Source organism: Neltuma alba, unplaced genomic scaffold, assembly GCF_004799145.2.
Source record: "Neltuma alba isolate B1F8T4 unplaced genomic scaffold, ASM479914v2 tig00013710_pilon, whole genome shotgun sequence".
Lineage (NCBI taxonomy): Eukaryota > Viridiplantae > Streptophyta > Magnoliopsida > Fabales > Fabaceae > Neltuma > Neltuma alba.
Genome location: NW_021637869.1, coordinates 1 through 12,947, shown reverse-complemented (window position 1 = coordinate 12,947; position 12,947 = coordinate 1). Strand labels below are relative to the sequence as shown.

At 37.3% G+C, this 12,947-nt stretch overlaps 2 protein-coding genes across 3 annotated transcripts; both read right to left on the bottom strand.

Moving 5' to 3' along the window:
• Nucleotides 1–3,477: 3,477 nt before the first annotated feature.
• LOC114738905 (uncharacterized) lies at nucleotides 3,478–7,723 on the bottom strand. Of its 2 annotated transcripts, XM_028926969.1 has the most exons (5): nucleotides 7,481–7,723; nucleotides 7,228–7,420; nucleotides 6,761–7,112; nucleotides 4,595–4,713; nucleotides 3,478–4,199 (listed from the first exon to the last, which is right to left on the bottom strand). In XM_028926969.1, exons 2-5 carry the CDS (start codon nucleotides 7,387–7,389, stop codon nucleotides 3,750–3,752), a joined length of 1,083 nt encoding a protein of 360 aa, XP_028782802.1. In that variant the 5' UTR covers nucleotides 7,390–7,420; nucleotides 7,481–7,723; the 3' UTR covers nucleotides 3,478–3,749. The 2 variants fall into 2 exon arrangements, with proteins under 2 accessions (XP_028782802.1, XP_028782801.1); XM_028926968.1 differs by having other exon boundaries at nucleotides 7,228–7,723.
• A 2,673-nt stretch (nucleotides 7,724–10,396) lies between these two features.
• Nucleotides 10,397–12,781, bottom strand: LOC114738903 (elongation factor P-like; the record flags this gene model as incomplete). The annotated part of the gene is made up of 5 exons (XM_028926966.1): nucleotides 10,397–10,736; nucleotides 11,332–11,413; nucleotides 11,777–11,878; nucleotides 12,057–12,134; nucleotides 12,654–12,781. Coding segments are annotated over 5 exons (497 nt in total), but the record flags the coding sequence as incomplete, so codon positions are not given.
• Between the last annotated feature and the right edge of the window lie 166 nt (nucleotides 12,782–12,947).

Sequence of the window (12,947 nt, the reverse complement as noted above, 5' to 3'; positions counted from 1 at the left end):
GAGGGGGGGAAAGAAAGAATAGTAGACAAAGGAAATGGAGCCTTTACTTTTGCTTTCCAGGAAAGCGAACGAGAGATTCACAGCATTAAACCAAAATAAAAGGTGGGGCGTAGAAGTAAGTGGACGAAATGAAAGCACATGAGAATGAGATAACCAGCAAAGAAATCAACACAAAATATAAAATTCATATTAAATCTCGATATTCGTGTACTATAATTCATTTTAAACTCAATACTAACATGTAAATACTAAAAGAGCAAAGAAAAGTGTACTCTTGCTTTTGCTAACGCTTAGAAATGCAGTGATAGCTAAGATAATTAATGCTTGGATTAGAAGTAAAAAAAATGGAATGATTTGGGTAGAGTAATTAATAAAAGGGAGCAAGGGAGCATGAGATCCGATTTGAGAGACATCATCATTCTTAAAAGCACCGCCAACTAACAAGCTTTTACAAATGCCAACATTTGCCAGTCCAAAAAAAACAAAGCCAACATTTGGCGCCCTGCATTCCAATACAATCAATCATGACTAGTTCCGCATGCCTTCCAGCCAACTTTTCATTTTGCCATAGGCCAATTAGATTTAGAAAAAAAAAAACAAATAAAGACCCTCAATGTGTGAAATTACAATTTGAGACCCTCAATTTGAAAAATGACAAATAAAGACCTGGCCTCATATTGTAATGATGAAATCTTAGTAAAATATCTAAAATAGTCATAAGTCAAGTTGTGATTTGCTCTACTGAAATTTTTATTCACTAAAATAAACTTGTCATTTCTCATAGTCAATATGTCATTTGGCATACTCTTAGTCAAGTTGTGATTTGGTCTACTGAAGGTGTCATTCGCTAAAGTGAACTTGTCATTTCTCATAGTCAACTTGTCACTTAACTAAGGGGCATTTCAGACATTTCACTAGGATTTCATATTTGTAATATAGAATTGGGTCTTTATTTGCTATTTTTTTAAATTGAGAGTCTCAAATCGCAATTTTATATATTAGGGATCTTTATTTGTTATTTTTTTTTCTTAAGTTTATTATAAAGAAATTTCCAAGTCCGTGGCCTATTCATCTACAATAACGGTGACAAAAAAGTAAAACATGCTTAGATTAGATGACACAAAAGGACGTCCAAACCGATGAGATACACACACACACATATAGGGACATGGTACTTGTTTTTTTTTTGGCCAAAAGGGACATGGTACTTGTTGATTCGGCTTTAAATAGTAGTAGAAGGGGTGAGGTGGGAGATCAATGAACTTTGCTAAACGTACTAGTAAGAAAAGAATAGAGGAGGGTGAAGTTAGTAGAATAAGGTGGAGACAAAATGATTGAAGGCATATTATTTATGGAGCCTTGCACGGCATTGCAGCATCAACAAGACAACAACCTCACACTTCGGCCTTTTCGCTTAATTAGTAATTACTGTCTGCGCACGCCTACGGTAACCAAATAATTATGAGGCTAACACCCACTTCCCTACATACCCATCTCATTTAAATTTTACTGAAATTTACTACTCGTGCTATTACAGATTCCATATTTCAATTTCAACCACTGCAGTGTACTACCATTGAATTGACGTCCAATCCTCTCACCCAAGCACCTCAAATTGTAATTTTCAAGTTTACGTCTCGGCCTTGCTTCTAACCATCTGACCATGCTCGCCTGCCTCGCTTCAGGTTCAAGGCATAAATAAAGCGGCTCACCTGAATATTCTTTGAAAAAAATGCCTATATTTTATTTGTATAGCTGTTCTTAAAATTTCTAACGAGTACTTAACAAATTTCAATAAAAAGTTGGGAAAATCACTACGTAGTTCGAATAAAAGCATAGTCTTGTAACAAGGTATACGGTAGAAAATGACAATAAAATTCATGTTGTTTACTTGTTCTTTATATATATATTTATATTCCTTCGGCCCTTCAACGTAAAGGGGCTTTAGACTAAATTATCTTCAATCTGCCTCTGAAGAAAACAAAATGCTAGATCCTGCTACCCATCCCGTCCAGTTACATGGAAGAGAAAGAAAAGGGGGGGGGGTTGTTCAGAGATTGAGATTCTCGAGCTGAGAGCAGAGAGTCACTCTCCGTTATTGAGTCCCAAGTGCTTGCACACAAGGTTTTTACATGCTAAATAATACTCCTCCTATCCTAAATATAAAACTTATTTTTTAATATAATTTAGTGAGTGTTATATTTAGAGCTAGAACTAAAAGAGTATAAAACATAACTAAATGCCCACAAATTGCAATCTATACATCTACTGTCATATGATGTTTCTTCTTATGTATGTTAGCAATACTTTGAAATTACGGGTGTTCACGGGACGGTATTGGGACAAACCCGTCCTAGTGAACAGGGATGGGATGGCTTTTCCATCTCATGTCCAGTCCCGTCCTTAAGGCATCCTGGTCCCAAACGGGACGGGACGGGACAAGACAGGGACAGTACTAGGACATCCCGTCCAGTTTTCTTAAAAAAAAAAATTAAAAGAGTTACTTGGGCTAAATAAAAAAGAGATTTTGCACCAAATAGAAAGAAAGAAAGCCCCATGAAATTTTTGCTCAAGATAAAATTATTAAGAAATAATAGTAGATATGTGAAACTTAAGGAGGGGGACATATTCTTCAACTCTGGATTTTTGAAGTCATAAGCAACTCTCCATGTATTTGAATAGAAATTGGGAAAAAAAAAAACACAACAATATAGTGACATATACGTCAAAATGGTTTAGGACACAAATCTAAAGAAACCATTTTTTCTATTATATGAACACAATTAGCTAATTAAACACTCAAATGTTCAGGTAAAATGAAGGTGATTAAAAATAAAAAATAAAAAACACCCAAAAATATCGTATCCTGAATTATCATAAGAACAAGATGCATGCAAGCCTGAAAAACAACAAGCATGAGTGCTACCAAATCCATTCTATCTACAAAATGTCACCAATTAAATAAAAAAATAAAACAGATAAATTAAGAAACAAGAGTTTTGGAGTAAAATATTATGAGTGTTTAAAAATAAAATAAACTTATTTTTTTTTTAAAAAAAATACTGGGATCACTTCCCGTCCCATATCTGAACGATTTTTGTCTTGGTTTTGTCCCGTTCTGTCTCAAAATGGTTGGGATGGGACAAAACACTTTGAACACCGCTATTTTGGATTGACGTTTAATCTGCATATCACCAAATTTGTATATATACTGTCATTAATTATTAATCGAATTTTGGATGAAGGTCCAAGAAAAGAGTTCACTGAATTATGACATGATCATAGCAACAACGCACTATCTGAATGTATTAAGGATGAAATCGGCACACGCAGCTTCTATCTCGGCTCATTTTGGCGGAACAACACGTGGGAGAGTCATCCAACAGGGGCACGACACGAGGAATCCAAATTAAACCCAAAACTTTAAGAAGCGACAACACGACTTAACACGAATATACATGTTACCTACCTCCTGTAGTTCATCTACACAGTCCTTTTTCCTCAGGTCGAGGCATTACCTAAACGTTCAATTAAACTCGAACTAAACCACCAAAAGAAAAAAAATCAAATGTGTGAAAACTATAATATTTCTTTTTCCTTCTTCTCTATATTTATTGTGACGCCTAGCAAGTAATGCCCCACCACAACAAAATTCGTCACGTCCCTCCAGAGTTGGGATCGCACTTGATTTCTGCACCCCCATCTGTTAAGTCAACTTCTATAACCTTGCTTCATTTGACTGTAAATTACTAATCATCCCAATCGTTCTCCCATCCATCTCTGTTAGACGATCTAGCAGTAAGGCCGTTTGCTGAGATGCTTCCTGCATGAGGTCTCCCAGGTGATTTCACAGCAACATCTTCATCCCAATTATCATCCCAATCCTGATCCCAACCTTCGCCTATCTCCACATTAGTAGCTGAAACGGACTCAGGCAATGCCATTTCAAGCTCTTGATATGGTACCCCATCATGCCGCTTCTTCCTAAACTTGCAGCAAGCCCACGTCCCGCCAAATATTAAAACTGCTACGATGAGGAAGTACGCGCCATTTACTGGTGTTAAAACTTTCTCATAAGAAGGAAGACGGAAGAAAATCCCCTCTTCAGGGACAGGAGTACCCAAGTGAAGCACACATTCCCCCTTTCCAGCATTTAAAGCCAGTTTAGTTGTTTCACTGCTAGTTACTGAGACATTGATCTGAAACAGAACAGTACAAAAAGCGTAAAGCGGTGGCATATGAAAATGAATCCTACAGACAGTAAAAGTGATTCCTTGGTCATCAATTCCTTCACCAAATCCTTTTGTGGCATCTTCTTGAGATGTTCGATGATAATTTCAAACAGAAGATAACTTTGCTAGTATTGCTGTAACCAACACTATCAGCCTTTCGGTTTCCAATTTAAAGGGAATCCAAAATAATGCCGAGCTTCGTTTTGTAACGCAAGTCTCACAAAATAATCAAGACATGTGAGTTTAGCTTCTATTTGAAGAGTTATAGAGGGGGAATAAGGGAAAAAAAATACCTTGATAAATAAATTATTACTGCAAATAACATAAATGCATTCAGTGCAGTATAAATAACTGCGATCTACCTTTTTGTTTTGATGCTCTGCTACTTCAATGTCTCCTCCAATATTACCTTCCATAAAAAACTTCACTTTGACGATGCTATCCCCTCCATTTTGAACAATTAAAACCACGTATTTGGACTCTGGTCATTTGTATTAATAACATAAAGGCATGTGAGTTCATGTTGTTATTTTATTCTTTTCCAAATCTAAATTATTAATCAACAAACAAAATACAATATAGAACTTAAAGTGATGCAGACAGCACTAGTGCTTACTTTGTTGCTATAAATGATAACCAAGAGTGAAAGCATGCAAATACACATAAACGGTCATAGTCCTGAAAGCCACCCCAGATCACACTGGCTGATCAATGGGTTGAACAAGGAAAAGCCAAACAAGTTCGATCTTATAGCGATTAATATATTAAACACCAGTGTGATCATTTTATAATAGTCCTAACAAGGATGGCTGACAGGAGAACTGATCTCACCTCAAAGGGGAGAAGAGGCTTCACTATCTTGTAGGAGCAAATACTTGAGACAGGCAGGGGGGGCTAGTAGACCATTACCAAAGTTTGGTAACAGCCAAACAAATTCTTTGGTACATTTAAATAAAAATGGTTTTAGTAAATACTAGATTTTACATTTATGATATAATCTTTCTATGGAATTTGTAAATGCTTTTCACCAAGAAAAGGGAGGGGGGGGGGGGGAATTTGTAAATGCTGATAGATATTAAAACTCCCTCACACGTCATGCATAAGTGTAGATAACGCGTTTCAGTCATGAAGAAAACATTACCATGCATTGTTACGACATGAAATAGACACAGTCAATCACAACCATCTCTCTACCCAAAATGGTCGAAGTCTCATGAAAATATCATTAAAATAACAAATAAAATGCTTCAACATGCCCTCTATTTCTGAGACCTAAAAAAACCTCCCTTGCATTCTTTAGGCATACATGTGCTGAACATAACTCCGACTCGTGTTAAGAAAATTCAAACACAATTGTCAAAAAGTATACCCCTAAATGACACACAAGCCTGTTTCCAAGACACAAAAGAAATGCACCAAACCTATTCTCATTGAACTTTTAGAAATTAATATGACCATAATGAACATCACTAATAAAAGTAGTTCAAAATCAACAATGTCAAATCCTTAACATGCAATAGTCATCCCCGACAATTTTGTACAGCAGAAGTTTTTTTGAAGTATCACTAAGCAAGTAAATGTACCCAAAAAAAAAAAAAAAACCATCTTTCATCATTTCTTCTTTACTATCACTTTCATAACCTTTCATATCTTAGCTTACGCATCGCAGGAATGTGATTCATTCAGCTTTTGGAGTTCCTTTCTAGTTTATATCGTTTCACAGAGGAAGAAGACAAAGAAATAAATTTGGTAGCCACTCTGTTTTGCCATATCGGCTTTACCTAGCATTAGCATCAAGGTAGCCAAAGGCAAAAGGCGCCCTTAACACAAAGCCTCTAAAACGCCTAAGGTGAGATATGCTAGAAGAGCACGTGCATGAAAACATCAAGGTTCTAAAATAGAGGGGGGATGCAAAATTATAAAAAAAAAAAAAAAAAAAAAAGATCTACGTAGTTTGAAATAATATCATCATTGTATATTTAAGACTAAAATAAATCACTTTTGCACCTTTCCTTTTGATTTTGAAGCTGCGCATCTTAAAACATTTATACACCGGGTGCCATGGTATGGGGATAGCACTAGTTTGACATACGAATTTTGAAGAAGAAATGACATATCAAAGGTTGCATTGGACCATTTAGATTGTTATATAGTTTCTTAACTTATGAGTTGATTACTCCACATGAGTAAGATGCCGAAGGTGAGGCACACCCCAATAAGGCACTGAGGTGAGCCCCTTTAACTACATTGATTGCCGTTACCTTAAAATGACCTAAACAGGTACAAAGATCAAACAACTTGTCATGTGAACTAAAGAATTTACATGCAATTTCAGAGTGTTTAACGAGTTTAATCTTAAAGCGTGTATGTACAGTCATAAACTCAGGCCAGTCACATACAGACATATATATGCTTAAGTGAAGACTTATTATTTATCCCTTGTAGTAAATAATAAACAATGCTAAATGAAAGGAAGAATAGACCCATTTGCCTCAGCGAAATGATCAAAGCAAGACGGAATGAATTACCACTTTTAGAAATGCAAGCAACCATCTGTCCCTCATCTGTGCACTTAGCGCTCGAGCCATCACAATTCTCAGAGGTGTTGACCTGTGAGAAAGTTCGGCCATCGTTTTTCATTCCCTTTTCATCACTCTTGTGATAATTGCCTTTGGCTACAGGTGGTGGAGTTGCAGAAGTTGTATTATCGGATGTTTTCCCATTGTCCGTATTAGGTAAAGGAGATGGAACTGGGGAAACAGAATTGTTCTGACTCACTGGATTTACCTTCGGTGCAGTACTGGGGGAAGGAAGATCCGTTTTGTTGGTATTTCCAGATTTCCCGTTCGGCTTTGGATCAGGAGTTGGCGACGGAGAATCCTAAAGGCGGAAACTTAATTCATCCCTCGTCAATTTTACCAAAAAATAAAAAGAACAAGGAAGATTAAATCAAAAGGAGATAACATAAGATGGAGAAAAATGGAGAGATTTTTACATGTAGTCTATCGGTGGTGCCATTGACTTTTGGATCCGCGCCACCCAGTTTTCTGAATTCCCAACCCAGTGAAGGATGAGAACCACCGAACAAGATTAGCAAGAAGAATAAAATTCCCCATGATGCATTTCTGGCCATTAGTGATGGAACTCCACACCTCATAAACAAGCGTGAGACCGAAAATCTAACAAAAACATATATGGCTCTCTCTCTCTCTCTCTCTCTCTCTCTGAACCGTGTAAAACACGCCGAGTTCCTATGTGAAGGAAAGTGACGCGAAACTCATTCCGGGCAAATCACCGGCCGAGAAGGCAAGAGCAAGAATCGATTTCGATTCGACAAAGTTGAAAATTATGAGAAATCCAAACTCACAGTCAACGCAGAGAAGACATTGCAGAAATTAAAAACGGAAAGAAGCAGGGCATCGATCGAAACAAGAATAGTATTGGGATTGGGAATTATGATGAAACTGAAACGTGAAAATGGAAAGACTTGACGCCAAGTCTACTTCGAGCCTTCAACTCGTTCGGAGGGGGTGACCTCGGACGACACCGCAAGAAAAACGCGTTTTTGCCAATATGGGCCCATCAATAATTGGCAGAAAAAGACTAACCATCAGATTTGGGTTTAAGAAATGGGCCAACACCTTCAAACAGTGGCATGAAGGGTAGTTTTCAGCCCAGAGCCATAACTGAATACTACTATACAATAGCATAATAATAGGTGGTGGTTTTTTTTTTTTTAATTTTTGGGTGCCTTTCCAAAGGAATCCAAAATTTTTTTTTTGGGCCCCCGGGAGGGGCGTGGGAACGACAGGGTGCGTTCATATAAGCAAGAGCCATTAACACGACTTTGGCGTGAGTCAGGTGGAAAGGCTGCGACAGTGAATAATGTGAGGAAGCTTTTGAGGATTGTGACTAGGAATGGGGAGTCACAGCAGATTCTGGGGTTCAAGGGCTGAAACTTTGGCACTTGAGCAAGCTGAGAGTGGCTACTGGATGGAATAAAACTACCTCCAGTCTTAATTATAAGAGCTAGTTTACTAATTTGAGGAGATTAAGGAAATAAGTTAAGTTAGTTATCTGTAATAAATAGGTGTTATCTTTCCTAAAATATCCTTACTAATTAACTATGTTAATTAGAACTACCATTATTAAAAAAACTACCTTAGGAAAAAATACACAAATGTTAGAGACAAAATGAATTGTGGTATGATATTTAGAATTCAAATAAAAGTCAAACGATATCTTATATTAAAGATTGAAGGTAGAATTGGGATTTACATTGAGACAAAGAACAAGTGCAAGAGAGGGATGCCTCAAGGTGTGAGTGTCCTTGAAAATGCTTTCGGCATCATTAGGTCCCTACAGAACGTATCTTTTTCTTGCTGAAATAGCAGTTTGCTTCCTGGGACTGTGGATTAGGTTTCTTGCCCAGTAAGCCCTCTGGCGGAAACAGAATCAGTCTTTCGTACTTATATTATTGTCTGTAGCTTTCTTGGCACGTAAGCCTCTTTAAAAGAGTAGGAAACATGATTTCTCTGAAGCAGAATCCAGAATAAAGCGTCCTTATGAATTTCATATGTTTGATCCCTGGCACTCACACCTTTATGTGCGTATGTGTGTGTCGATATGTGCCTCGTTCGTTTCTCTTCAAGGACACGGCCTCATCGCCAAATACGTTCAAAGTCTATGCCTTGTAAACCAAACAACGTGAGAATCTCCAAATACTATTATCCTAGTGCATCAGAAAATACAAACTATGAAGCTTCCAATCAAAGTGAGTTTCACGCATTTATACAAAAATTTGATAAATTCATAAATTGCACACAAGAAGAAAAAATGCAATTTTTATTCGTTTTTCATATTTGCATACTGCTTTATATAATGACCAAAAACTCTTTTGTTCCCTTTTTAGCCTGGGAGACAAAACTGTCAACCGCTATCAAGAAGGGATTGGAATTTGTGACTTTAAGGACAGTTTTAGATAGTACTACCTCGGTCTGCTTATAAGACCCAATTGACTAATTTGAAAAAATTAAAAAAATAAGTTAAGTTAGTTATTTATAATAAATAGGTGTTATCTTTCTTAAAATATCCTTACTAATCAATTGTATTGGCTAGAACTATTATTATTAGAAGGACTATCTTGAAAAAAATGTATAAATATGAGAAACAAATGGATTGGAGTCTTATATTTAAACCAAATAAAAGTTAAACAAGATTTTATATTAAGAATAGGATGTAGTAAAAATTATGATTTTCAAGAGGAGCATAAAGAGGTGTCAAAAAAGAAAACAAGGGTAAAAGGAGGAAGCAGTGACGATGAACGGTTGAATATTGAAGCGGCTTTATAGTTTCCCAATGATACTTTGCTTGATCAAGCACTCCTCAGATATCTCTCGATCAGTGTCTGCACCCCTTGGCTTAAAAAGCCTACAATGGTGCAATCACACGCAGCAATGGAGACATCGGCGGAGATTCGCAGGAGGTTCGGGGATGAACAGAGCAATCTGTTGGACCAGTTTGAGCGCATGTCCTTCGAGGCTCACCTCAATCGAGCCATGCTGGGCCGCAGCCTCTCCGAGCCCGGCCTCTCCCGCCTCTCCACTCTCCAGCCCCTCCTCACTCATCAGGTCAACCAGGGCCGCCGTCGCCGCCCTCGACGTGGCACCACCGCCTTCCACAAGCTCCTCAACAAATTGTTCAAACCCATTCTTCGACGGAACTCTAAACCAGAGTCTCCTCCTCCTCATCTTCATCCTCAGCATCCTTTGTCTTGCAAGACATTCAGCACTTCACTGCGCTTCTGATATCTCTCCTTTTCTCCTCCCTTAAACCGCCATTTTGGTCTTTTCCATCTCATCAATTAGTTTCTATTTGTTATGAGCAGAACCCCATACTATAGCCCTTTCACCGTAAATAATGTTACCCAGCTATGCATAGAATGATCCCTTGTATTCGCAAATTGCTGTCATGCGCATGTATGCAATTTCAATTATAAAACATACCAGTATTGATCGTGCACGTCCAAGATTTCATCTTCTTACACATAACTCTCACATTAACTAATTGAATTTCTAAGCACCACCCGGCGTGTCTTACATAATACCCGAGGATTTCTGTTATATTTCTCATTAAAGGCCCCCAACAGGAAAGCAGAGTTTCAATTGGATTAGTGTGATCAAGGTTTACAACTTTCACAGCAAGTATCCCCAAAAAGAGTCTTCTGAACTACGATCTCGTCAATTAACGCAATGAATCGCCTCTCAGTGATACGGCAAATGTGCATGCCAATTCGCGAAGCTTAATATGCATGAGCTACAAAGCCCTGCCTTGGCATTCAAGAAAAGACAAATCCTTGCAGGTTAACTACAAAATTTAGGGAAAACTTAAGCACGACTCATGTACTGCCCGTTCTTGTGTCCACCAATATTTCGTCACCCCTGTTTATGAAGAGTGGGACGTTCACAACAGCGCCAGTGTCAAGTGTTGCAGGCTTTGATCCGCCTGTCAATCAAATTTCATTTCCGAAGGGTTAGTCCCAGGCAGAGATTCCTTGAGAATATATATATATATATGTTGAATCTAAAAGAATAGCCACCGGTGAGTAAATCATGAATAAACAAACAAGTATGTGTATAGTAATCTCATTGTAAAATACCTGATATTCATATTTGCTCATTATTAAATAATCCTATTTGAAAGCTTTAATCTCAAGAGGAAGCTTTTCATAACTAAATGTGCTCTAAGATATCGAAGCACATCTCATGAAGGTAAAGTTAAGCCTCTTGAGGTAAAGCTTTCCACCGCATCCTCCTCTTTTCTCTATCATAACCATGTAAAACTAACGATTTTATTTAGCCTCAGAAGGAAATCTAAGAAAAAAGAGTACACAATTACATAGGACATCACAATTAACACTTTTTTCTTTCTTTTACTGATAAGTGATCATCAAATGAGAATCATCTGTAATTTGTTAGCAAATGATTTTTCATCTTCTTGTCACACTCAACTCGCCCATCTCCACATATTATGGCTGGAGTTTACCGCCTTCCATAATAGAAAATAAGTAGGAGTTGTAATATGAACAAAATAGCATCACCTTGCGCAGTGTCACCCTTAAGTCCTGGATCCACATCAACAACAGAGAGTTTTACCGTGATAGGAAGTTCAAGATCAATAACCTGCAACATCAAGAGGCCTTTTACTAAAACGAGTAATAGCAATGACAACATTTTTCTTGCCCACATCTGTACGTAACACTAGAAGGAGAAAAAAACCATTGTTGAAAAGATTCATAAGGATTCAGTTCGATATGCAAATAGTCTTGAATACACATTAACTCCTATGCATGACCAGTTTCCTCTGGCATGACAATATAAAATGCCATATGTTTTTGACCGCTTACTTATATTGATCAATTCAATAATATATTATCCAGTAACACGTAGTGATTAAGGCTACTTGTTTCTAGAACATAGCTCTTGATATTAGTCAAGTTTTTCATTCAGAAAAAGAGAAGCTCCAGTCGGTAAAAGACGGTTTACTTTTCCATTCCATAACAACAAATTGCAGTCCATTCCCTCTTTCAGCCATTTCTTCCTGTCTCCAACTTCTGATTCTGAGAGACGAATCTCCTCAAATGTATTCTAGAAAAATTAAAACGCTGCAAATTAGACATAGAACAAGACTAGGATGAAAAAGCGATAGCATTCTTGGGAAAGAATATAAACCTATGTGATAATTCTCCATCATAGGCAATGGTAATATTAAAAGCCAAAAGAAACTCTAAATACCTAGAATCAAAATATGGATTCCAGATAATACCAAGTCCATGAAGACAAATTGAGAACCGTCTTTTATATGTAACTGTTTCGTTTCCTTGAATACATCTGCTTCATCAAGCTATCAAAAGGGGGGTCAAGAAAAGATGTAAACCTCAATCTAGAATCAGGGGTAACAATGAGAAGCAAAGAGAGATGACTCTTGTAATACAAATGAAGGAACATATAATGGATATTTAGTGTTTCAACGAAAATGGAAATTTAGAATGAACAAGGTTAATGCTGCTTAATGAAACTTCATGTCCAGCAATCATCAAGAAAGCGGGAATTGCGGAATATTAAATAATATTTTACCTTAGGCCTCTGAAATTCAATGAAGTACAAGATATCTTGGTGCCAAGGGACACTTAAAATTGGTCTTTGAAGGAACCCTTATATAACAATGTCAAATATGATATTTCATATACGTGCATTCGCGGCTCTCATCTCATCATACTGTTCATGAGACAGTCCAAGGGAAGAGAGCACCTATGGACATACTTGTAATACATATATTTGTATCACATAGCCTCATCATTTGACTCTTCGCCACTGAGATCACTAATAAATCAGTTTATTCACCTAGGTGCTCTATAAATACCCCATTACTTTTTACTGGCATAAAGAATGAAACTATATGATGAGATGACAGCCTTGGGACATTAAGAGGACCCTCAGTCCGTCCTCCGACCATCTGCTTCCGAAGCTCACTATGCAAAGCATTGATATCTAAAGCATTGAATATCAAATCAATCATTAGCTTTAACAGGAACTGAGCTTTAACCTCTCCATTCCCAGTCGTTGAGTCACTTGGTCGTTGATTTGGATTGAGGCAAAAATCTTCTACTTTGACCAATAAGAAAAGCGACAAGAATAGCTATGTTTTTCAACGTTT

Excerpts from the sequence above, each read along its gene's own strand:
- LOC114738905 (XM_028926968.1), bottom strand. The coding sequence starts at position 7,389 with ATGAGGTGTGGAGTTCCATCACTAATGGCCAGAAATGCATCATGGGGA. Across the intron at positions 7,113-7,227 it reads GCACCACCGATAGACTACAT|GATTCTCCGTCGCCAACTCC; the intron begins GTAAAAATCTCT and ends TTCCGCCTTTAG. Across the intron at positions 4,714-6,760 it reads TGCTTGCATTTCTAAAAGTG|AGTCCAAATACGTGGTTTTA; the intron begins GTAATTCATTCC and ends ACAAATGACCAG.